The 26,352-nt window shown below is 48.6% G+C and overlaps 1 protein-coding gene across 1 annotated transcript in view; it reads left to right on the forward strand.

Moving 5' to 3' along the window:
- LGR6 (leucine rich repeat containing G protein-coupled receptor 6) overlaps window positions 1-26,352 on the forward strand; it is a 110,018-nt gene that overhangs the window by 52,943 nt on the left and 30,723 nt on the right. Inside the window, exons 4-5 of the mRNA XM_062625708.1 lie at window positions 4,910-4,981; window positions 18,282-18,497. Coding sequence (XP_062481692.1) covers window positions 4,910-4,981; window positions 18,282-18,497 — 288 coding nt within the window. The remainder of the gene's footprint in view (window positions 1-4,909; window positions 4,982-18,281; window positions 18,498-26,352) is intronic.

Consider the following 26,352-nt stretch of genomic DNA (forward strand, 5'->3'; position numbering starts at 1 on the left):
AGAAGTGAATGAGGACAAACACAAGCCTTTAAGGACAAGCAGCTGCTGCAATAAGGAAGGAAATACATGTGCTCCATATCTGAAACAGGACTGGCAGGTTTTGGAGCAGGTGGCACCAGGGACAGTTTACATCTAGAGCTGTGGATGCTCTGTCAGAGGTTGCCTGAGGGTTGACAGTCACAGGCATGGCTGGAGTTGGGAATAGCTGCCCCAAACATGACCAGCTGAAGCCTGTAGGCAATCAGGAGCTGACTCACGTCAGTACCAGAGATCTCACCTCTGGTGACTGGTGTGTCCCCCATGGAGACAGGTTGGGGATGGCAGCAATTTTAATAACTCACTATTAATGTGCTAATTGCGGTCATGTGCACGGCCACGAGTAAACGCTCGCGTTCATCTTGGGCTGTCAGGGGGCCTGGTGCTTTCCCGGTCTTTCCAGAGAATTAGTTTATGCTTTAGAAAGGATGGGAAACACCCTGGGATTTCCTCCACAAACCTGCCTGTGCAGATGGTCCTCTCCCTGCCCTCGCAGTGAATCCCAGAGCTACTGGAAGCAGGACGAGATTCTTGGCTCTGCCTCCTCCAGCTGCTTCCCTGCACAAAAACCACCTGGAAAGTGGCCATGGAGATAGGCCTGTGCAGAAACCATGCAGGAGTACACCCGGGGAGGCAGGTGTGTGGAGACTTGAAGGAGGGCAAGCGAGGAGCCGGGCTGCCCCACCGCCGGCAAAGCGCGGTGACACAGGGATTATGCCGAGACCCTCATACACCGAGCCTTGAGCCGAAGGCGAGGTGAGATGTGGCCTCCTCAGCTCCCCTCAGTGGGTGCAGACTGGCAGCAATGACAGCTCTGAGGTCTTCTCAGCCGATGGGAACATTCCTTTGTGAAAAGACATTGGGAGGGCACCTCTCCCAGGGGTGCTGGCCAACACACACCTTCCCCACAGAGGCTAATGCTCTTGGGTCCGTGCTTCAGTAGATCAATAGAAACCAGAGCCATCGGCTGGTTTGTCTGCTCTGACAAGGTCCTTCCCTTACAAAATTAACTCTTTAGTCCATGCTCTTCCAGCCTTGGAGCTTTCCAGCTGGAATATGCCTCCAGTCTCTGGAAAACTGGAAAGTCGCCTGTCCTTCCAGACCTCCTCTTGAGTTGCCTGAATGCCCCTTACCTCCAAGTGCCCTGAATGGAGCTCCATCTGCCAGGAAGCATCCATCCCAGCTGGCAATGTGGCTAAGCTTGTGCTGCCACAACTTAACGCCACATCCCACCCCTGAACATCTATCCCTCTTCAAATGCTCTGCAGCACAAGCAGGACTGCCAGGCCTCTTACTCTCCTGGCTGAACATGCTGCAGCAGCAGCAGCAGCAGCACCTACTAGCCAAGAAGGAATTCCACACCAGACTCCGCAGGGAAAGACTCCAAGTACAACCACAACCTGAGCCTGCCTCACCCCAAAACGTGGAGGGCAAAATGCTTGGGTGCATCCTTTTGGCCGCAGACCCTGCATCCACAGCAACCACCTGGGGTAGCCCATGCTGCTGCTCCATCCCTCCATAAGCCTGTGGAGCATCCAGACCCAGCGCTGCCCACAGCCTGCCAGCACCAGCGTGGTGACTCAGTGCTGCCTGCAGCTGCTCCCATCCACACACTGTCCCAGTGCTGTCCACGGCTGGTCTCCATCCAACTCCTGTTGGATGGAGTGAGCCTGGCAGGGTGGCCTTGCTCTGCACATGCCACGTTTCCCGACTGGATGGACTCTACCCAGTGGCCACCCCCACTGGTCCCTCCTTCTCTTCCCACCTTGAGCTGCAATCATAGCATCTCGTGTGGTCCAGGGCAAGCACTGTCTAGCCTGGCTCGTTGAGCATACATCAAAACACCACCAAAAAAGCCATGTTGCCCCAGGATGGCAGGTCTGCAGGTGGCTTGGGACACTTCAGGAACCTCCAGAGAGACCTTATGTCTACCTGTGCAGAACAGAAATAACTTTGAGACAAAGGGAATGGTGGGGTATATCCAAGAGACGCTCCCATGGGGAGGGAAGAGAAACGTGCAGAGGTTGGAATGTCTTTAATCCCCATGCACAAGCTCCAGGCACAGTTGCCTCAAGCAATAACAGCCCTTTGACTGTGCTGGCTGAGTCACTTCAGCCTCCCAAGATGGGGACACTTTATCATGCACAGGCCTGTACTTCTGAGGGCTGCTAAGTCTGCTAAGACTGTCTTGTGCAAGGATGCTGGTGTGATGGGACCCGATCCCAGCATTTTTCTGGTCGTTCAGGCATGGTCTCTGCCAACAAACAATCCTCCTACTTGTGAAAATAAAACATGACCTCTGAGGAGCTGTGATTTATGCTGGTTCCAGTCAGGCTGCTGTGGGTAGCAGGTTGCACTTCCATGTCTGGAAGTGTCTGCAAGCTCCAGTATGGTCATCTCAACAGTGCCAACCAAAGGTGGCAGTGCACTATCCAGACCTGCTTTTGAGCACTTGCTGGCCTGAGTGGTCTTTGCTCACTGTATTCATAGAATCATAGAATAGTTTGGGTTGGAAAGGACCTGAAGATCCAGTTCCAACCCCCTGCCATGGCCAGGGACACCTCACACTAAACCATGGCACCCAAGGCTCTGTCCAATCTGGCCTTGAACACTGCCAGGGATGGAGCATTCACACCTTCTTTGGGCAACCCATTCCAGTGCCTCACCACCCTCACAGTAAAGAACTTCTTCCTTAGATCCAATCTAAACTTCCCCTGTTTCAGTTTGAACCCGTTACCCCTTGTCCTATCACTACAGTCCCTAATGAAGAGTCCCTCCCCAGCATCCTTATAGGCCCCTTCAGATACTGGAAGCAGTTCTGAGGTCTCCACACAGCTTCTCTTCTCCAGGCTGAACAGCCCCAACTTTCTCAGCCTGTCTTCATACAGGAGGTGCTCCAGTCCCCTGATCATCCTCGTGGCCTCCTCTGGACTTGTTCCAACAGTTCCATGTCCTTTTTATGTTGAGGACACCAAAACTGCACACAATGCTCCAGGTGAGGTCTCACAAGAGCAGAGCAGAGGGGCAGGATCACCTCCTTGGACCTGCTGGTCACGCTCCTTTTGATGCAGCCCAGGATACGGCTGGCTTTCTGGGCTGCGAGCGCACACTGAAGCCATGTCACTGACAAAGATGTTGAACAAGAGCGGTCCCAACACCGATCCCTGAGGGACACCACTCATTACTGGTCTCCAGCCTGACACTGAGCCATTGACAACTCTTCGCGTGCAGCCATCCAGCCAGTTCTTTATCCACCAAGTGATCCATCCATCAAATTGATGTCTCTCCAATTTAGAGACAAGGACGTTGTGTGGGACAGTGTTGAACTCTTAATCAAGGTTCTTAGCTTGTCCAGATGGTCTGGTCCTGCATTTGACAGTGGCTCATCAACAAGCACAGTCCTATAGGACTTTACTCATTGATACAGCTGCCTGAAGACAGAAAAATGCACTCAGGAATTGAGGAACTGCACCAGCCAGGCTGGTCATAGAGCTGTGTATGTAGTGACATTGCATGCAGCCATCCAGCCAATTCTTTATCCAAGTGGTTCACCCATCAAATCCATGTCTCTGCATTTAGAGGCAAGGATGTCATGCATGACAGCGTCAAACTCTTTGCACGAGTCCCGGTAGATGATGACATCAACCCTTCTACCCTGTCCATCAGTTCTGTAGCCCCATCACAGAAGGCCACCAAATTGGTCAGGCAGGATTTCCCTTTAGTGAAGCCATGCTGGCTGTCACCAAGCACCTCGTTGTTTTTCATGTGCCTTAGCATGCTTTCCACATTGTTTGTCTGTGCCAAATTGGCTTCATTTGGGAACCAGCCCATGCTGCTGGTGGTCTGGAAAGTCTCTCAGTCTGTTACTGGTTGGAAAAGGGACTTGTAATAGATGGGAGGCGGCAGGATCCAGCAGTAGAACGACAATGGGTTTTGCTTATTGTCTCCAGATACTTCCACTCACCAGCTCTGAACACTGAGCTCAGATTTCATAGGGCCACTGAGATCCAGTGTGTTTCCCACCAAAACCCCACCAGCACTTCCTAAAAGCCCACTCTGTTCAGCTGTGCATCTTCTTGATTTTTAACAAACCTCAATTGTTGAACTCCTGCACTGGGCTCCAGGATGCCTTATCCCTCCAGCACATCCCAGCTGCACAGAGAAACCCATATACAGCACTCAGAGCCCCTGAAGTCGTGTTAGTCTTTGTATAAAGTTGTCCACCTTGATGAGCTTCCCATGGTCCTTCTCCATGTCCTATGCTCACTTCCATTCCTGAGAAGTCCTCCTGGGTCCTGCCCATTCAGCCCAACAGCCCCAGTCACCCACTCCTCTGAAGCTTCTGGGCTGGTTTGGGTTTTTCCACAACAGCTCCAGTTACTGCTTCAACTTGTGCTAGTGCCCCAAAGCCCCTTAGCAAAGAGCTATGGAGTGGTTCCTCACCCATTGTGTTTGCAGCTGTCCCACAAGTCGGATAAAAATCCTGCCTACAGGCCAGTTTCCATTGACCCTGCAGAGGTAACCACCACTGGCACACACTGGGAGTTTATTCTCTTACACAAGTATTAATATGGACAACTCAGCTGGGAGCACTGGTAGTAAGCACTCTGGACTAACTGCAGCGGAAAAAAACCCTTATGGTCACATCCTTCCCCACCAAGCTCACCCCTGGTACCCCTGTCCTGCAGGATCCCAGGGCTGCAGCCTTAAGCTTGCTTAAGAGCCCTGAGTGACCAACAGGGTGCTTTCCAACCCCTCCAGCTTTCCAACAGGAGTCCAGAACAGCTTCAGAAACAATCAGTGACATCCTTCGTATTGTGTCAGGGTTCTGGCTTTTTTCTTTCACATAAAGTTTTCTTTTTTCTAATTCTAGGATGCTGCAGAACAATCAGATGAGTTGCATCCCTGCAGAGGCACTGAGAGATCTTCCAAACCTCCAATCTCTGTAAGTCATTAAAAATCACTGCTGTGAGCTGCACAGTCCCTTGGGGGCCCCAGGGCTTCCCAGCACTTGAGTCATTAGTTCCTTTGTCAAGGTTGTTCTGTCCCTTCTTCCTTTTCTTTTCCAATTAAAGCAAAGATTACTGTCACTTAGCTTAGAAGGGAGAGGAGGGCAGTTTTCAAGGAAGGAACATTGTCTTGGTAAAGGATGTTGAAATTACAGCTCCCCATGTGTGCACTGTGATGAAAAGGCCACCAGCGCCAATGCATATTTCAAGGAATGCTGGAAAATATCCACCCAAAAAGGGCTCTGTCCTCTCTGCTGTGGACCACAGTGGGGCAGGGACCTGCCAGGGAGCACAGAGGATGCTCTGATCTGTCAACGTGCGAGGTGAGCTGTTTTACCCAGATAGAGGGTATCTATGTCAGGGTAGAAATGCTTTAAATCACTTCTAGCCATGAGAAGAAGCTGAGTCTGCAACCATGCTTTTCCTTTAAAGTAACTATATCCACAGCAGGTTTGTCCTACTGTATTCACTAAAAATCACACATCTCTGAAGTAGCTGCAGTTTTCCTGAGTCAGGGCACACTTGCAATCAGATCCTGAATTTAGGGAAGGGCTGTTTGGTAAGTGCCCAGCTTGTATAATCAACACCACCAAAGCTTGTAAGAGCATTCTGAATTGGGCTGAACCACTGCAAACAGTAGCTGCATAGGGTGGACCATTGCTATGTCTGAAGGCAGATACAGAGCTAAGATGCTCTGCCTGGTTTTCATTGGTGCTGCCACGACTTCTCCAAATGTAGTTGCTAACCTCGGGCCAAGAGCCTCCGGTGTAGGTCTGCGTTAGAAAGACTTTTTTTCTTCCCTCCTTTTCAAACATCTGAGTCATTTTCCACAAGTTTATGAGACTCTTGTGTATTCACTGCCAAAAGCGTAGCCAGCCTGGAACACCTATAGGTCACCTACAGCATGTTTTCCAAGCATTACAGGTCAGACTACCTAAGACCCAGTGTACTCGCGTTGCTCAGACTATTTGTTTTCCATTCAGAAGGGGAAGAGCCTTCATAGCGCATCATGACCATTGATGAGTTTCTATCCTTGTGTGGCACCTCACGGAATGTTAACTCTCTGCCCTGCAAGTTGGCAACACGTGCAAAGCAGGCAGGAGAGCTGAAAAGGGGGGTGAAAACGGGAGCCAGCCTGAGTGGAACAGAGAGCTGTACTAGACAGAAAGGGATTGTGCGCTGGTTATTTTCTTGCTCTTTCAGATATTTGCATTTGATGTCCCCATTCGTCATCCTGGGATTCAGGCAGGATTTGAAGGGAAAGTGTGTATCTCTTATGGACAAGCTGGCACAGGAGAGGAAAAACAGGCTTCTCAATACACGTCTTTCCTCAGGTTTATGACAGAAGCAGCCAACTAAGGGAGAGAACAATAGCTTTGAGCATAGTGGTACCAATAGGACTTACCAGGCAATTCAAGGATGAGGTAGCCAAACAAGTGGGACAAAATGGGAGCCTTCTAACCACTGTTGGACAGGGAGAGGTTGGTATTTATTGACTGCACAGCACCAAGTTAGAGCTGAAATGCAGCAAAAACCTAACGCTTAGATGAGGAAATACTGGCTCTCCAAGTAATGGAAGGTACTGAAGAATTGTTCACAGGACAGCATGCCAAGAAAACTGGCTTTGATTTAGGCAAGCTTAGGTGAGATTGGAGGGACAGGGTGTTCCCCTATGGATGCTCTCCAAGAGGACGTTCCCATTGCCCCATACCTTTTCTAGCTGAGATGCAGTCCTGAGTTTTGGCAAATACTATTTCAAGCACACAAACAGGGCTTCCTCCTGCAAACGCTAACACAAGCGCTGGGAGGACTGCAAACTGGACAGAGGTCTTCACTCACCAACTTAACTCTGTGCCAATCAAGGACACCCATTCCCTGTCATTTCACGTGCTGACCCAAAGCTTGGCTGCTCCAGGTTGGCTGACTGCTCATCACCGAGTATCACTCACCAAGGACTTCATGTGCTCTGGGCCCCTCCTCTTCCAGAGGGAGGCATCCACTTACATGGGTTCAGCACTTCCCGACCAGAGGTGCTCATGATTCACTCTGCCCCATGGATGCCAGCCAGGCTGAGGAGGCAAGTGTCAAATCCACCCAAATACCCCCATCCACATCAGACATACCTGTCCTTACAAACACCCCTCATCTCAGGTCCTCTGAAGCTGCAGCCATGCCCGTGGGGCCAGAATCAGACCTGCCTTGCTCCCTGTCAGCTACAGGATGCGGAGGCATCACTGCCTGGAGCCCGAGTTGTCAGGAAGGAGACCTTGGCAGGGATCACTAAATGAACACAAAGAGGAATTTAGATTTCAAAAGGAGAGAATACACCACTGGAGCCTGAGCTTCCTACCGAGCGTGAGGGAGCTGCTTCCCAGCAGGCTTGCTTTATCTGGGAAGCATGTTGGGAAACCTGGTGGGGAGGATTAGAGAGAACATGCACACCTGATGGCAATGCTCTGAGCCCTGCTGAGGGTGCCAAGACTTTACGTAATGCTCTGATCCAGTTGTGATCCCCTGGCAGAGTATCTGGTTACCGGTGGTTTATAGGCGCAGTAACAACACACCATGTGTATTCTGGAAGAGTCGTGTGTCAGTCTAATTAACGACTTTGTGGTTTGTGAGCACTTACCTGGAGCAGATGGGCACTGTGTCTGTTCCTCTGCCAGGCAGAAGGAGTCCAAGGTATTTCAAAGTGAGCAGGTGTTATAAATTATAATTACCAGGCTTGCAGAGAAAGCAAAGAGAAAAGAAATCTGATGGATTAAGAGATCAAGATAAACTCTTGGGTTTTCTTCTTCAAATACTTATGGAAAGTGATGAGAGTGGCTGGCTCTTTCTGGAGTTTCTCGCGTTTTGGGAAGGTGCTAAACGTGTATCTGGCTCATCAGGGTGGGTGTTGTCTACAGCAGTTTGGAAGGGGAACGGGGACTGGTGCCAGCCAGAAGAGTGTCAGAACTTTTCCAGTATGGGTGGCTGTATGGTGGCCTCAGGACACACCTCAGACAGTGTGATGGCTGATCCAGCTGCTGTTCCATCTGTATATGGTTGCAGTGGTGATGCCTGGGGAGCAAAAGGCTCTAGGGAGAGGTTATAACAGTCTTCAACAGTTTAAATAGCTTCCAATACAAGAAATCTGGAGATGGACATTTTACAAAGGAATGAGTGGGACAAGAGGGAATGGCTTTAAGCTGACAGAGGGGAGATTTTCATTAGATATTAGGAAAAAATCCTTCCCTGTGAGGGTGCTGAGGCACTGGCACAGGGTGCCCAGAGAAGCTGTGGCTGCCCCATCCCTGGCAGTGTTCAAGGCCAGGTTGGACACAGGGGCTTGGAGCAAGCTGCTCTATGGAAGGGTCCCTGCCCGTGGCAGGGGTTGGGACTGGAAGGTCCCTTCCAACCCAAACCACCCTGGGGTTCTCTGATGGACCTACACCCAGTAGGTCCCATTCTCTGGGATCCTGGCCTTGCTCTCGTTTCAGTTCTCCTTTCTCCCTCACAGTCTTTGTTCACCACATCCATCATCCATTCAAAAGGTTTTCAGGACTCACCTGCCACTCTGACACAAACCTGCTGTTCCCAGCAGAAGTCAGCCACAGCGCAGTCCCATCAGCACTGGTCCTGCTAACATCACCTTCCCATTCCAGATGGGAAAGCATGACAGCAGCGACTGTCCTCTTTGCATCTGTCCTGAAGAAGGATTTGGTGTCTTCATAAGCTGATGGGACTCAACCTGGAGGACAACCAGCCTCATATACACTGTTCTTATAAATATTGCAAGCACTTTCAAGTTTTCTACGAATATTTCCCATTATATTCTGATTTCACTCCAGGTTTACTTGACTCATAACCTCTTAACGCTAAATCAACCTGATGTACATTTCCTGCATACAGGTTCATCTTGCCTCTAGCTAAAATAATCCAGATCCTGCAACCCATTGGCTTGCCACTTCTCTGACATCTTTAGCAGGAACCTTTTGGACTCTTACGGAAATGCACTAAAGACTACTTCATCCCCTCTTCCTCAAGGCAGGTAATGATTTTTATACATATGGCCAGAGATTAAAATGCAAAGGATGAATTATAGCGATTCGAGAACATGTGGACTTTGATGTAGACAAAGGCGGGAAGCTCTTCCCACCTGATCGGATCCTCACAAGCATATAAATTCTTATGACAGAAGGAAGAAAAATATCACTTTGGAATCAGCATGGCCTGAAGAGCTCAGTCTTCATTCCTGGTTTCGCTTCTTTGATCTGTTGGAGATTTGACAGTTTGCTGTTAACAGCAATATTCTTCTCTATCAATCACACGTGATGCAGTAAGGTTTAAGAAAGGTGTTGTTTGCACTGGGTGTTTAGAAGAGAAAAGCCATAGGAAAAAAAATCCAAACCAAACAGAAATCTATGAAATCAAGGTCACATTTCAGTGCCTTACAATCTGTTGGCATAGAAGTTGTCTTGTGGCAAGACCACCTCAGTCCTGTAACACGATGGATTGGCTACAGGGTCTTTCTGGAGCACAGTGAAAAGAAGGGCAGGGAAGAGGAGAGAGGCAGTTCTTAATGGCGTTACCTATCTGAAAATAGACTGAAACAAAGCAGCTCCAAGTGCTTGCTTGGTGATGAGCATTGCTGAGCACAGAGCCTTCAATTCCACCTGTTACAGACCACCTTGCAGCAGAAAGCCTGTCTGTGGCAGGAAAGAGAGCCCAGAATAAACACTAAAGTTCCTTCCATTCCAGAGGACACTTGCTGTTTAAAACCTTCCTGCTCCACATCTGAAATCGCCTGTTTTCCCTCAGGAACCTCTCCTCAGCAGCCAGCTCTGGACAGGAGCACAGCGAAGTCACTGGAGTCTTGTCCCCATTCTTTTTAGAAGCCTGGTCTCCATTTTAGCATTTCAAGTGTTTAATGGAATTCTTTCAAAGAAGGAAGTCTAGGAGTGGCCACATCCAAGTGAGCACTGCAGACGGGAGAGCCATACATCTGGATGTACTGCAGGTAACCTCCATGCAGTGGTGTACCCATGGTGCAACAAGTCCTTGCTGAAGTTTGGCTGCTGTCAGTATTCCTCACCGGCTCTATGGAAGCAGGAACTGGCACCATGTGCTGTAATCCTTGTGCAAATCCACTCAGCAGGAAGGACATCACACTCTTTTATAGGGTCTTGGTCACTGTGCTCTCGGTAGGATCCAGCAAGCAGCTTCACTGCCTCCCTTTTGCAGCCCTCAAAGAACAGCAGTGGGATCAGTCACGCTGGCATTTGGCATTGCAACAGAGCAGCCTGAGCCTGTTCTGTAGTTGGGAAGTCCAGTGGCTGGGACCAGGAGGCTGGTGTCTTCATGCCTCTGCTATGACTGGAGTGCTAGATCCTTCCCTCATGGGGGAAGATCCTAAGATACCACCAGGAAGGAAACCAGATTCTTCTGAGTCATCCATTCTCCATGGCCTCACTACACAACCTTCCTTCCCTTCAGGTAAGCTCATGCTGTGCCCACGCCTCCCTCGGGCAGACCAGGTGGATTTGTCTCCTCTGACCGTAGCTGTCTAGATATTACTCATCCCAGCTAGTCAGCAGTGGAAAATTATCAGCATCTCAAGGGTGAATCATCCCTGTTATCTCAGAGCCCTGTCTGCAGGCATGAATCAGTCTCTGGAGGACTCTGGTTTTCTCTTCTGGCTATGGAAAGACCCTATAATTGGTTTCAACTTCTGTGTGAATAAGGCTGGCTGAGATGTGTTTTTCCTGCCCCTGGACAGCAAAACCAAAATGTTCCTCTCCTCATCCCCCACTTGTATCTGGCAAAACCAGCTCACCAAGCAACACACATCTTCAAAGCATGGGTACCAAAGCAGAGCTGAGCATCTCTCCGATGCTATTGCATGCCTCACCCATGCACGCAGTGTGTAAAGAGCAGCAGTTTCATCTCTTCATAGACTTTAAAATTCCCTGGAACGTGCTCTGATTCCTCTCTTGGGACTTCATTTTCCAACTTTCCCATTCACAGAGCTGGCTGGCAACACCTGTAAAGAGGTGGTGGCAAGTGACACCCTTGCCATGCCCCGGCACCTCTAGAATTCACCGGTTGTGCTCCCAAGGGAAGAGCTGACAGCACAGGTTGTGTGGCTTGAGCTGTATTTGTCTAGCAGAGGTTATACCTACATGGCTGTGCCCCACACATAGTGCAGTCACCTCCAAGCTTTTCTCTACTGACTACTGTATTGTTCCTCCCTTTCTCTGGCCACTCTGCAATGACTGCAAACACCCCTTAGAAGAGACTGACAAACATCAAAACTTAATTCCACCTTCATACCCCTCCCCATATGCCCTGCCAGTTCCAGTCTCAGGCTCTAATGGCCTTCAGGAAAAGGCACATGCAATCTTGACTGCCCTCCCAGTACCTAGAACATTTTAGCCACTAAAGAAATAACAATAACCACAGCTCACATCCACGAGCCGCACACACACACTCTTGCCTATGAGTCATATAGTAAGTTCCAATGTGTTTTCCATTGACCTTTATTATGGGGACTCATGAACCTTAACTCACTCGCCTATACACATAAGTATCCAGGGCATGCTGCATTTCCCTAAGGACAACTCAATAGAGAAGATGGACAATGGGTCCCAGATGTTACGCACAGTAGATACAGCCGCACCGCGGGGAAGATGGGTCCCAGATGTTACGTACAGTAGATGTGCCAGTGCAAAAGGAAGATGGGTCACAGATGTTACATGCATTGAATGTGTAAGCATTCCTGAGGAACCACAGAGAAGCTTCAGGTAAACTCGAGAGAGGAGGCAAGCAAGAAATGAACCTTGGATGGGCACAGGGGATCCTATGGACGTTCACCCAGCACAAGGAGGCACTCAAACACACCACGGTACAGTCCAGAACCTCACCAGGAGGAAGAGCCACCCAAGTGCCCATCAGAACAACATAACCACTGGTCTAGCAATGATTGCCTGAGTCAAGCACCACAGACTGGATGTTTGGATCCCCGTGAGTGGGAAGTGGATGGAGCAAGGCAGATGTGAACCCAGCTGTGACACCCTGCGGGTCCCCACTGCCAGACAGGGACCTTGTGATTCATCTGATCTGGGCCTGATCCCTGTGCATCAAGCTCCTGGGCAAACTGGCTCTTTTGTCCCATGGCATGCTTGGCCCTGAGGATCTGCTGGGGCATTGTGACCTGTTCAGAGCCACTCTCCCCAGAGCCCTGCTCCTTCTGTTCCAAAGAGCTGCTTTTTCCTTCTCTTTTCCAGACAGCTTGTATGCTTGGCAAACACTGCGTTTCCCAGCAAGTATGCAGGACCCACACTGCTTGGTGGGCCTTTGAGCAGCTCTGCTTCTCTCTGCCTCCTTTCTGTACACTCTCCATTCCCCTGTGCCTGGCACTATGGGCAAGGGGGGCAATGCCAGGCACCCAGGGACAGCATTGGTAAGGGAATCAGAGCAGCAGTGGGGTGCAGATGTCCAACTGTCAGCAGTTTCTGTACCTGCACAGAGATCTTGGCAATCCTGCTCTGCACGGTTCTGACCTGAGGGGTTTTGGAGGTGTCTGCAGCTGGGGATAACAAAGCCCTCTTGTCTCTACCAAAAGCACTTTGTGTGGAGCCCAGGTATTGCTCTGATTTCATTTCCTGAGCATCCCTCGCAGAGGGCTTCCCAGAGGTACTTGTCCCATTAAGTCAGGAGTGAAGACTCACTGCAGTCTAAACAGAGCCCTGCAAACTTTTCCACCAGTTCCTGTTCCGCAGCCAACTGGGAGCGTGTTTGCATCTTGGACTTTCGTTCACTGCCTGGGATGGTTTACTCAAGAGTTTTTAGCCTGGAAATGGAGCTAAGGAACTCCTGCGTGTCCTGCTTGAGGGCTACGAGCTCTTCTGCGGCAGAGGCAGAGAGCCCAGGCATTGCAGCAAGCTTACAAGGCAATGTTTTACCTGTTCAGTAATGTGTCTTTCATAGACTCATAAAACAGTTTGGGTTGGAAGGGACCTTTAAAGGTCGTGTAGTCCAGCCCCTGCAGTCAGTGAGCAGGGACATCCTCAACTAGATCGGGTTGCTCAGAGCCCCAACCAAGCTGGCCTTGAGTGTTTCCAAGGATGGGGCATCTACTGCCTCCCTGTGCAACCTCTTCCAGTGTTTCACTGTCCTCATCATAAAAAAATCTTTCCCCTCATCTGAATGAACCCTCTTTTAGTTTAAGCCATTCATCATTGTCCTACTGCTACAGACCCTACTAAAAAGTCTTTCTTATAAGGCCCTTTTAAGTATTGAAAAACTGCAATAAGGTCTCCCAAGAGCCTTCTCCAGGCTGAACTACCCCAACTCACAGCCCCTCCTAGGAAGGGTTCTCCAGCCCTCTGACCATTTCTGTAGCTCTCCTCTAGACCAATTCCAACAGATCCAGTCTCCCACTATATCTGCAGTACGTTATGACCACAAGGGCACAGTGGGCAGAGCAGAAACTGAACCCAGTTTTGCACCTTCCAGGTTAGCACTGCAACCCCTTGCTGCCTTTTCCTATTCCATTTGGTATCAGCTGATGGAAGAACCTTTGCTCCTCACCTGGGCTGTTTGAGCAGCCTCAGGGACCCTTGTGGCAGGACAGGGTGCTTTGAGCAGGGTGTTTTGCAGGGCTCTGGAGCCATGCTCCCTCCCTGCACGGCAAGCTCCCCAGGAGCTCACAAGCCAGGTACTGACTCAGTGTGTCTGGGAGTTTTGCTTGAGAAAGGACCTGAGGTGTTGGCCCCAGTCATTAGTAAGTTATCAGAGCAGTTTAGCTGCAGTGACATCATCTCCTTCTTATGTTACTACAAGGAACTTAGATCCTATTATGGGATAGGAGGTAACTCAATCGAGCCTTTCAAGATAAACTCAGACAGGAAGAGAGACATGATTGCCTGAAGGCACCAATTAGACATTTCTGGTGAGATCAGCTCTGTTCAGCCGACACACATGCACGCCGGGGCCAGGAACACAGCAAGTATCTTGCTCCCCAAGAAAGGGGTGGTCTCAGGAAGGGGTGTGCAGCCAGCTCCTCCTCCCACTGCTCCGGGTCAGTGACCCTCCAGACCGTCCCTTCCTTATGTCCTATGCTGAGCTGTTGACCTATAATCAAGATGCAGAGGAGCTCACCAGTTTGGAGAGAGAACAACCCAGCTCTCTACCACCCAATGCTTCATATGGTCTTTGGTGGCAAGCTTTCTTCAACTTTATCAAGGGAAATAATAGCACGAGTTGGGGCTGTTCAGCCTGGAGAAGAGAAGCTGCGTGGAGACCTCGTAGCGGCCTTCCAATATCTTAAGGGGGCCTATAGGGATGCTGGGGAGGGACTCTTCATTAGGGACTGTAGTGATAGGACAAGGGGTAACGGGTTAAAACTTAAACAGGGGAAGTTTAAATTGGATCTAAGGAGGAAGTTCTTTCCTGTTAGGGTGCTGAGGCACTGGAATGGGTTGCCCAGGGAGGTTGTGAATGCTCCATCCCTGGCAGTGTTCAAGGCCAGGTTGGACGAGGCCTTGGGTGCCATGGTTTAGTGTGAGGTGTCCCTGGCCATGGCAGGGGGGTTGGAACTGGATGATCTTGAGGTCCTTTCCAACCCAAACCATTCTATGATTCTATGATAACACTGCAAAAAATACTGTGAGGATGGCTTGGAGCTTGAGGTCCCATTGTCCTGTCGTGACTTGGCTGTGGGCAGTGGAGGAACATCAGAGGGTCTGCTCTGCAGACAGGTTACTCCACATAGTTTGTCTAAGGCAACCAGGCAGCCAGCTATTATTGGCACTACTGTGTGCAAGGAGGAGCAGCAGCAAAGGTCTGGGTTATTTCCTGAGAGCATGGCGTTGTGCATTGTTATCGTTCCCAGTCTGCGCTCCCTGAAAACGCTCCACATCCAGAAGGAACTGGAGAGATTTGGATGAAGTCGCTTCTGCCAGTAGTAGCCTGAGATTTGCACCACATCTGTTAGGGAGCAGAGAGACTGTTTCTGGTTATCCATTGCTGCAAACTTCTGCCAGTCATGTTACAGACAGCAGGATGCTTGTGCTTGTAGATATCTAGGAAACACCCTCTGAAACACCAGGAAGCAGTTACTGGAACAAGACAGGTCTTAGGAACTGCTGGGTCTGTGGCACAGGAAACCAAAAATCTCAGATTATCACTTGACTTGTTAGAATTACTACAAAATTTATGACATGCTCACTGCACTGTCAGCTACACACACCCCTCACACCTGAACTCCTGAAAGGCTGCACTGATTGCATTGGCTTATTTTCTGCACACTGGGAAGGAGGACTATCCCTGTTCTGACAGTTTGCTCGTTAGAAATGGGCTTCCTTACCTGCTTCGTTCCTTCTAGGAATGTTTTAGATCCCAGCACCAGTGGGGCAGCAGAGCCAGAGCAGTGATTGTCCCCCTGCACTGGTGAGGCTGCACCTCAAATCCTGTGTTCAGCTCTGGGCCTCTCACTACGAGAGAGACATTGAGGTGCTCAGGCACTGGAACAGGCTGCCCATGGCAGTGCTGCAGCCACCATCCCTGCAAGTGTTCATACAGCATGATGACAAGGCCCTCAGTGCCATGGGTTAGTGGTGGCCTTGGCAGTGCTTCGTGGAAGAGGCATCTTCCTCTGTAAGCAACAAATGGGTTAATCCTTGCAAGGAAAACCAACTGAGTGATTTGGTGAAACAAAGATGAAAACATCCCCGTGGAAGGTGAGGAGCCAGCCCCAGCCTGCGCTGTCCCATTTACCCACTAATCGGACCAATTATCTTAGGTATAAATCATAACACAAAACACTTACGGAGCCAGAGTCACACACTGAAGAAAGGAGAGAACTGTTGGGTTGGTTTTTGTTTAGTATAATTGATATAATTACTGACGACTCTGTGCCAAGAACTTCTCTTCCAAAAGAGAGTGGAGAGCTGTCTGAAAGCCATAGCAATTAGCAATCCCCACATGCACAGCTTTTATTAGAAAGAATGCACCTCTATTCCAGAAAGAGCCAGCAGCTCCCTGAAGAGCAATTAAACAACCCAAAGACACTTTGGGTACCAGGACCATAGCCATTACCTAGCCCATGTTCCCTTGTCCATGCTTCAAAGGCATCTAAGGAATCCTGCCCATCACGCTGTGTGTGAAATGCCTTCACCTGGACACATCCTTGTTCCTAATTTTAACTTCATTAGTGCGTTAATAAACTCCTTAGATGAATCCAAGTTACCCAGGGATCCACAAAGACAGGGAGGTGTCCGAGCCCATTCAAAATCCCATAAAGGACCCATGCTACCTCACTGGCTTTTCTCTTATACCTGCGGAGCATGGATGTGAAAGGGAGCCTTTCCTGGTCATATGCTAAACAGCCATGGAGCAAACCCATTACCGTTAATGGTTTCTCCAACACTTGGTGCACCATGACATTGAAGTCAAACTCCTTGTGGTTCATGCTGGTGCTTTCACTGCAGTGTTTATGGCTCAGGGTACTCAGCACAATGTACCAGCCTTTGGCTCTGTTTTAGGGTCTCCATAGAAGCATGGAATGGTTTGGGTTGGAAAGGACCTTAAGGTCACCCAGTTCCAACCCCCTGCCATTTAGTTCTGAAAAACTACAACTGTTCTCAGTGGCTATTTCATTGTCTGTTCTTTAATTAATTAAACTTGAAACAGAGCACTCATTTTCAAACTATTTTCAGTGAAAATATAAGGAGTTGGGTGAAAGAATGTCTCTGAGAGAAGTAAGCAGCACTTTTTTGGTTTTGGGAAAGATATGATGCCAAAACCAAACAATTCTTACACCGAAGAAGGAACGGGAAAATGAAGCAAAGATTCACATTTCCCATTCAAGTTTTCATTTTAATCAAGAAGCTCTTGTTTGTCCCAAAACATTTGGATGGAAATTTTCAACCAGAGTCTTTAATCTTCCCCTGCTCTGCTGCAGGGTTTGCTTTTCTGCTCCTTATTATTTGGATTTACCTCATTCCAGGGGGGAAAGTGGTTGGGTCTGCTGCAATGTCCAACTCCCATCAAAAATATTACTTTAAGTAGTCAAAACTACCGATTTCTATACCCCATTCTCTTGTGGAGGTTTGTTGATTTGAGGGCTGTTAACTCCCTTCTCTCTTGTTTCGATAAGGGACAGGGTGCTTTCTCTTTGCAATTTGAATTCAGAGATCTTTCCTTTAGATAGCTTCGAAAAATAAAATAAGCTCTGTTGGCTGCAGATGGAAATCAGAATTTGCTTTCTCCCTGGATAATTGGTTCCTGGTATTTCATCCAGATTTGAAGTGTTTTTCTCTTAGATTTTGATTTTGAAATCTACAGATAACACATTGTATCCTGCTCACCCCTGTGGACATAACAGATCTTTAACAGAGATGATTCCCAATCCTAGGTTTTTAGTTTCTCTCTTTTTTTTTTCCATAATAAGCCTGATATTTTTTGGCTTCTGATTCTATTTTGGATCAAAAACAAGCCTTAAAAATTAAAGTTTCTCACCAAATTAAATCTCAAATTCAACCGCCTTAGGTTTCCATAGTGTAATAGAGGAAACAGAGAAAAAGCAATTGGCAGATGCAGGAGAAAGAAAGGCCTGAACATGTGCGATACAGCGAGCACAAGCTTAATTCCTGCACCATGACACATGGTCTGACTCGTTCGCGGTGCTGCTGCAGGTAGCTCCGGCTCTTCGGCTCAAACACAGACCCCCAAGCAGGCCTGCCCCATATTTCCCATTTCCAGACAAACCCTTTTCTTTGGGAATGAGGCTTTGGCCCCACGGTTTGGCTGTCCTGCAGCAGTGGGTGTGAGCAGCTGTGGGGTACCCCAGGTAGGGCTGTGCCTCTGCAGATCAGCTCAGGCAGATCCATGGCAAGCCCAGCCCCAGGGGATGCAGCTTTGATGCTCATTTTGAAGTGGGGTGCCTGCAAGCCGCTGCTGGCCAATGTCCATCTGGTGGGTCCATGTGGAAGGACTTAGGCCAACCGCTTGTTTAAGAAGCTGCCATTAGCTGGCAGCACTAAATGGCCAGCAAGGAGAGATCCTCACCGGTAGTGGTCAAACATCTCCAAGCACAGCCTTATGCTAATCACTATTTACAGCCTAAGCCAATCTCCCTGGCCATCAATCCATCCCGCCTCGGCATCAAAATTCCCTTTGCATAATACTGCGGGCACATAAAGGAACGCTAGATCCATCTCTCACTTATCCCCACCCTGTTTCTTTCCCACTCAGACGCCTGGATGCAAACCTTATCTCTGTGGTGCCCGAGAAGAGCTTTGAGGGGCTGCTTTCCTTGCGTCACCTATGGCTGGATGATAATGCCCTGACGGAGATCCCTGTCCAAGCTCTGAACCACCTGCCAGCGCTGCAAGCCATGACCCTGGCTCTCAACCAGATCTGGCACATCCCTGATTATGCCTTCCAGAACCTCAGCAGCCTCGTGGTGCTGTAAGCCTTCTCTGCTTGTTACTCCCTCACAGCCACAGCATCCTCCGGCTGGGACAAGGTGCTGACCGTGCATGGCAAATGGGGTCCTCCTGCTCTGGAGCAGCTTTTTGCTGCAGGGGCAGCAGGCAGAGGTTTTGTTCCCAAGGAACCGCTGCCGTTTGAGATGAAATGCTAAAATTGCCTGATTTGGGGTTGGTTTTTTTCATGTTTTCTCCACTTTTCATTGAAAAGCCAAAAAGCTCCTCAATATAATTTAAAAAAAAAAAAATCTTTTCGTTAAAAAAAAAAACCAACCAACTAAAGAAATAAACCAAAAAACCTGGAAACAAAAGGATTTTATTTAGCCTGAAGACTGGAGCAACAAAAAGCTTCTCATTTCTGTTTTCCCTCCAATCCCTGTGTTAAAACTGCAGGAATTTCTATCCACATAAACCAGCATTTTTTGTCGTTATAATCCATGCCAAGAAAACTTTTTGACCAAACATGATTTGGAACAAAAGGTCCAACCTCAACACCTTGTCCAAGTCTTTGCATGCTTATTTGCATGACTGTATCATATATGCAGATCAACCATTCTTTGCAGTGATCCTGACCCCGTGGTGCATGTTGTTGCCCAGTTGACTGACAGCATCCAGAGCAATGTAGGGAACAGTGGTCCAGGAGGGAAATGCTTACTCCATGGGCAGCGAGACCAAATAAAACACTCTGCAGTCAGGAAACAAAGTGATGTCCTTGGCAGTTAGGTCAGGAGCATCCCTTCCATCAGCAGAGGTTTGCAGCTTATCTAGCTCTTCAAAGGAAGCTCACGTGCAGATTAGCTCGTCATTAATTTTTGGTGTTGATTAGCAAATTCAGGTGTGATTGCCAGCTGCTTTTGAGCTCCTATACACACCTAAAATGCTACCATTGAGTTCTGTGATCTGTATTGATAGCAGGGTATTAAGTAGCCTCAGCATGTGGTGCCTCAGTGAAAGTTTACCAATTACTTTGCTTTCAAAATCTGAAGTGTTTACTGAAGCCATAGAGCACAGAAAGTGCTTGGACAAAGCACAGTCTAGAGCTTTATTAAGCATCAACTTCAGCTGTTTAGACAAAGCATAAAGGCTTATTTAGGAGAAATGCTAAAAGCAACTTGAGAAATGTCAAATAAGTAGTTTTCACCCACAATAGTGCTCCTTCTACAAGGCATCCCATGACCATCATAATGCAACCACTTCATTCAGCTTTAATAGCTAGCCCGGCGGGTGAGCTGACATTTGGGGTTTTATTTTCAGCCTCAAAAGCATGCTGCTTTCATTCTGGCTTATCCCATACTTTGGGTGAGAAGCAACTCCTTAATTAAACAGGCAAGCTCAAGAAATAAAAGTCATTGACCGCTGGGCCACAAGGGAGAGAATAATGTCCCACCACAGACAATTGGAAGGGAACACATGTGTGATCCTGCCAGGCACTGTGAGACACGACGAGAAATTTTTGTGGGATCACAAGTGTTTGGCAGAACCGGGCCCATAAATCTCTCCCAAGCTTCCATGCACACCCTTGTCAGTGGCAGGCAGTGGGAAGTCACCCAGTGCCTCTCCAGCACCCCAACCAAGGATGCTTCCCTGCTTCAGCCTTGCCCACCAAGCTGAGAAGCCGGCACAGCTCAGCAGTAAGGTCCATGAGGAGATCTTTCCTACCAGGATGCAGAGGGCACCTATGCACATTCCTCTGCATTGGTTCCTCTGCATAGGTGCCTATAGGAACCTACACGGGTTTCTCCACCTCTGAATTTCCATGTGGATGGAGAAGAGCCGGCTGCTGCCATAACGTCGGGAAGCTTCTAGCCTGAAGAGGTATCCGAATGACCAGCTGGGGGAGCAGAGCCAAGGGCAGATGTGGAGAAGCACAGGGGAATCTCCCATACACAGCCTGATTAACGCTCGGACATGGCTGAGGGCATGCATGACTTTCCCAGGTGCAGAGATGTGCTTTTCCTCCTCCACACACCTTGGGCCTTTGAGAGAGACGTGGATGTTCATCCTGCACCGACACAAAGCACCAACATCAGGATATGCAAGCCTCAATCTGGAATAAGTTAAGGGGTTCGGTCTCTGCTAATAAATTACACCTCTGTTGAGGAATTCACTGATCTTATTCCCATATATTGCTGCTGCAGGTTTCTAACCAGAGCTGCAGGGTGTTCAGTAAGCAGAGCCCTGTGTAAATCACTCGTGATGAAATCTGAGTCTCAGTAATTGGCACCATCCTTCCCTCAGCTTTGATAACAACGGCTTCATGTGCTGTGATGTTGGCACTGCGCTGCTGATGGCAGAAGGGAGACGGCTTGTTTGATCAGGGTGGCTCGGGAATAGGATGCTGAAGATATTACCTCCAAGTCTGATCTATTCAGGACTGAATATGTCTCAGCATCTGCAAGCAGAAATAGTTCTGAATATTTTTCAGCTGATGATTTGTATGAGCAAAGTTTTTTTTTGCAAAAAACATCTTCTTTCTTGGGGCAAAAGAAGATTTTTCATTTAGAAGCGAGCATCTGAAACCCCCATGCTGCTGTGCTGACAGGCTGATAAAGTGCATGACAGCAGCTCTCGTTAGCATTCCTCATCTCCTCTGTTGACTGATCTCAGCAAAGTCAACTCTCAAAACAGGCATCACAGCACCTCTTTGAGCCCTGGTCCCCAGAGGGGTCTTTGAGCCCTGCAGTAAACTCTCACATGGACTTACTCAAACGTCCTTGCAATGCTGAACATGCTGCTGTCAAAAGGACCCAGCATTTGCTGCCTCACATGCAGTGAGCTTGGGTTAACTTGTCCCCATAATGCTACGAAGATGCTCTGCTTGTCTTACCTGGCCTGACTTTGTCTACCTGCACACAAGCCTTTCGAATACAAGGACTCTAGGAAAGTTGTTTTCATGCCACTGCCAGTTAGTTTGGCTTCACATCCTCCAGTTCTTGCACTCTGCCTCTACCTCCTCTATGCCATCTCTGTATTTATCACTGTTTCATACCCTTCCCTCATCGCAGCTTTTCCAGTCCCCATCCCATCAGCTGTTTTGCAATCAGAAGCTACTCTACATATCACACTTGTTTGTTCCTCCACACCTTTGAGATGGAGCCCTCAGAACCACACACTGTAGCAAAGACAGAAATTCATGCCAGTTTATACAATGACATAATGCTGCTCTGCAGCACATTTCCTCTTTTCTAGTCACCCCTAACCATTTGATTTGCTTTTTTGGCAGCTACAAAACACCAACACCCCCTTCCTTTAGATATGCAAAGCCTGTTACTGCATATGCTCCTAGATGACTGGCTTTCCTCCCCTCCCCAGCACTTTACATTTATGCAACCTGGATTTCAGCTGATGCTTTATGGGTGAGGACAAGCCACTCACCTGCAAGTGGTTCCCTCCTAGGTCAAGACCTCCCAGCTGAATGTCTGAATACAGCAAATGTTGGATATTTAGTAGAATTTTTCTTTCTTACAGTTTTGATCATGGGCATGATGTAAGTAAGGACATGATACAAGTAAGGACATGACGCAGCTCTGTCTCTAACAGTATGATCGAGTGACTAGAGGAGAAAATTAGTTTCAAGACCCCTGTGTTCCCATTCCAGTTTTGGTCCATGTTCTGATGTTACTCTGGCCTTTCAGGAAGGACCAAGGATTTCCAGCGTTCTCCCTGCCTGGGAGCAAACATCAAACATCTCATCCCTGCTTTCCAGGAGAGCTGAGCACCAGCAGCTTCAGCTGACATGGAATCATAGAATCATAGAATAGTTTGGGTTGGAAAGGACCTCAAAATCATCCAGTTCCAACCCCCCTGCCATGGGCAGGGACACCTCACACTAAACCATGGCACCCAAGGCTCTGTCCAACCTGGCCTTGAACACCACCAGGGATGGAGCATTCACAGCTTTTTTGGGCAACCCATTCCAGTGCCTCACCACCCTCACAGGAAAGAACTTCCTCCTTAGATCCAATCTAAACTTCCCCTGTTTCAGTTTTAACCCGTTACCCCTTGTCCTGTCACTACAGTCCCTAATGAAGAGTCCCTCCCCAGCATCCCTATAGGCCCCCTTCAGATACTCTGTGGCACTCTGAGCTCCCCAGGATAGCAAACCCCAGTCTGGTAGATCAGTGTCAGGGTAAGCCTGTGCATCGCTACCGTCACCTGCACAAGGGAGTTAACAAGTCCCTCTTGGGACCCTCGGTGTTGGCAGAGAGTGCCAGGCATGTGCAGTTCATTATTACTAAGAACGATGTCTCCTGGAACATCTGGGTCCCATTCATGGGCTGTTCAATTTGCAAAAGAGCTTTTTCTCTCTGAGGACCGAGCCTGCTGCCTTGGCAAAGGTGAATTTCCCTCTTCAGCACTTGAGGAAGAAGCAAATAGCGCTCCAATGCACCCCGGAGAATGTCACTTGTGATGGAGCTTTGTTCTGCACCAGACAAGTCTCATGCTATTCCTTCACTGCCAGAAATAATCCGTGGGAATTTGCACCAGTTATGATTTAGTTTTCTCTACTTATCCATGGCCAAGTTGAGGAAAAGGACAATTTTGCCACAATAGAGCTGGAAATTCATCATGGCACTGGCTGGTCCAGTGGGAGAATTCATATCATGTCATCTAATGCAAATAACTGTTGGAAAATACTTGCATCTGTCCTTTCTGAGAAGAAAAACTGAAATCATTAGAAAAGAAAGGGATGGAGAATCCACCACTTCTCTTTGTACTTTGTTCCAACCATCTTTAGTGTTAAAAGAAAGGCTCAGACTTCCCATTTGAGTTTTCTTTGGCTTTGACTTCAGACATTTGTTCTTATTCTTTTCTCCACTAAATCACAGAACCGTCTTAGTACCCATTTTCTAACTAGGAAGAATCCTATACGTTACACTGTGCACATCATCTTATTTTTATTCAGCTAAACAGATTGAGCACTCAAAGTCTCCATCCTCGTTTTTTTTCAGCCCTTGGATCATTTTTATTGCTCTTCTCTGCACCCATCCCAAATTAACAACATCCAGTTAACAATGTGCGTACCAGAAATACATTTACCCTTCCAAGCCAGTTTCACCAGTTCAAATCAGATAAATTGGGGAAATCACATTTATGCCCAGTCTGTCATAAGAAATTGTTGTCAAGGGCAGAAAATCTTCCTTCTAGAAACTGTTGGATACCAGCTCCAACAGGAATAGCAAGGGCTTAAAGCCTGGTCATGTTTTTGCATCGCAAGAGGGCTGTTTATAGCCCAGAACCGAGCATCTCGAGCTGCTATCAAACCAGCTGTAATTTACAGGGCAGAATAGAACGTCCGTGGGCTGAGCTCAAATTGACAAACCCTGGAGATGTTGCAATTCCACTGTTGAAGTTTGTTTACCAGGGGAGGAAGAAAAAGAGGCAGGGTGGAAGGAAGGGACCTCTATCCAAGTGTTTACCTTTCCAGCTGTTTTGCTTCTATTCTTGCCATGGGGCTGGTGAAGAGCCCCAGAGCTCAGCTTGGACAGCAAATCTTTTTATAACTCTTTTCTGGTTGCTCATCGTTTTCTCACCAACAAATAACTTCCTTCTGATGAGTTTCATCACTTCGCCTCCAAACAAAGCACTTTTGAGCCAGATATCAACACAGGAGGCCACTGCTTTCCTATCCTGTTGCCTGACTTGAGTGATAGCACTCAACTGCTTGGCGTGTCCCATTGTACCACCCCAACAAGGCTCCTCGTAGCTCACACCTTGCCCAGCATTCAACATTTCCTTTCTCCTCACACTGTCCACTTGCAGCAGGCAGAGGTACGGGGTGAGGGGTTTCTGTGGTACCTCTTGCTGTGATTGTAGATTCCAGATCCAAACCCTCTATTTGCAGTAGCCAGTGCTCAAAGGGACCCAAAATCATAGAATCATAGAATCTTTAGGGTTGGAAAGGACCTTAAGATCATCCAGTTCCAACCCCCCTGCCATGGGCAGGGACACCTCACACTAAACCATCTCACCCAAGGCCTTGTCCAACCTGGCCTTGAACACTGCCAGGGATGGAGCATTCACAACCTCCCTGGGCAACCCATTCCAGTGCCTCACCACCCTCACAGGAAAGAATTTCCTTCTTATATCCAACCTAAACTTCCCCTGTTTAAGTTTGAACCCGTTACCCCTTGTCCTGTCACTGCAGTCCCTGATGAAGAGTCCCTCTCCAACATCCTTGTAGCCCCCTTCAGACACTGGAAGCTGCTTTGAGGTCTCCATGCAGCTTCTCTTCTCCAGGCTGAACAGCCCCAATGTTCTCAGCCTGTCTCCACACAGGAGGGGCTCCAGCCCCTGATCATCCTCGTGGCCTCCTCTGGACTTGTTCCAACAGTTCCATGTCCTTTTTATGTTGAGGACACCAGAACTGCACACAATACTCCAGGTGAGGTCTCACAAGAGCAGAGTAGAGGGGCAGGATCACCTCCATGACCTGCTGCTCACGCTCCTTTTGATGCAGCCCAGGATACAGTTGGTTTCTGGGCTGCAAGCGCACAGTGAAGCCGGCTCATGTTCATTTTTTCATAGACCAGCACCCCCAAGTCCTTCTCCTCAGGCTGCTCTGAATCTCTTCTCTGCCCAACCTGTAGCTGTGCCTGGGATTGCTCCGACGCAGGTGTAGGACCTTGCACTTGGTACCATCTTGCACTGGCAACACGATCTGGAGCTAACCCATAGTATTTGACAGAGAAAATCATCTGGAGTTGGACTCCTTGTGATAAAGAGAACTTTCTCCTGTAAGATTCTGATTTTGAGCTCAGCTTCTTTTCCCCTCTAAGAGTCACGATCAAACCAAGGTTTCTTGCAGGCAGCATCCTTTTCCTTCTTCCCATTTGCTCCAAGGAGCAAACATTCTTTATCACACATCTCTCCCCTCCCTTCCCCTACCTCTGAAATGTTTGTATGTTCTCATCCCAATGACAAACATCCGTCTTGGGCTGGTTTCTGTTTTGCAAGCCCCTACCAACCTGCCCTAGAGCCTGGCTGCTCCTCCACTCCCAGTTCCCTCCTATTTTACCCTAGAATATTTGGCAGTGGGAGCTGCCTGCGCTCAGCCAAACAGCTCACGCTTGAATCCAGGTGGAGTGAGAGATCTTTCAAGCAGAGACAGATTTAGATCAAGCAGCAAATAAGGAAACAGTCATTGATCCATCTGCCAGCATGGAGCCTCCCCGGGGCTCTTGGAAGGAGGCAGCAGCGTTGGACAAAGGCTGGTGCATCACTGAGCATGGGGAAGGGAGAAAAGGACCCCAGAGGCAAGTGGTGTGGCAACAGATTCACCACACAGGACTCTGTGTTAAAGGAGAACCCAAACTGTAAAATGAACGGTGGGGAAGCCTGCTTTGGGAGAGATGAAAAAGGCCCTGCCCCATAGGACCCTGCGTCCTCGGTGGGCATTTCTCCATAAAGACCATAGCAAGCATGGACATAACAATGTGCTTAAGTCTAGGCTGGGAGAAGTGCAGCCTGTTTTGCAGCAGACATTCCTCAAGCTGCTCTCTATATGGACTTCAGAGTGCCCTTGAGTGGGGTTTCGAAGGGAGATGCGATATTAACAACACAGCACCCAGCAGTTGTAAAGGAAGCCGGATGGCAAAACCACTCACTGCACACACACACACACACACACACACACATAAAAGGTTTCTGACAATCAGAGAGGAAGACTCCAGCTCTTCCTGATATTCCAAAAACCTGAGCCATGGGAGTAAGGGACCCCTGACAACAGAAAACCCAGCAGATGGGACTCCAGGAGCTCATCGCCTATGGAGCTTTCAAGGCAAAAGTACCCCAGCTGGCCCCAGCACATGGCTTTGCATCCCCAACATTAAGGC

Source organism: Pezoporus occidentalis, unplaced genomic scaffold (genome assembly GCF_034315485.1).
Source record: "Pezoporus occidentalis ecotype Australia unplaced genomic scaffold, CSIRO_AGI_Poc_V1 ctg280, whole genome shotgun sequence".
NCBI classification, from domain to species: domain Eukaryota; kingdom Metazoa; phylum Chordata; class Aves; order Psittaciformes; family Psittacidae; genus Pezoporus; species Pezoporus occidentalis.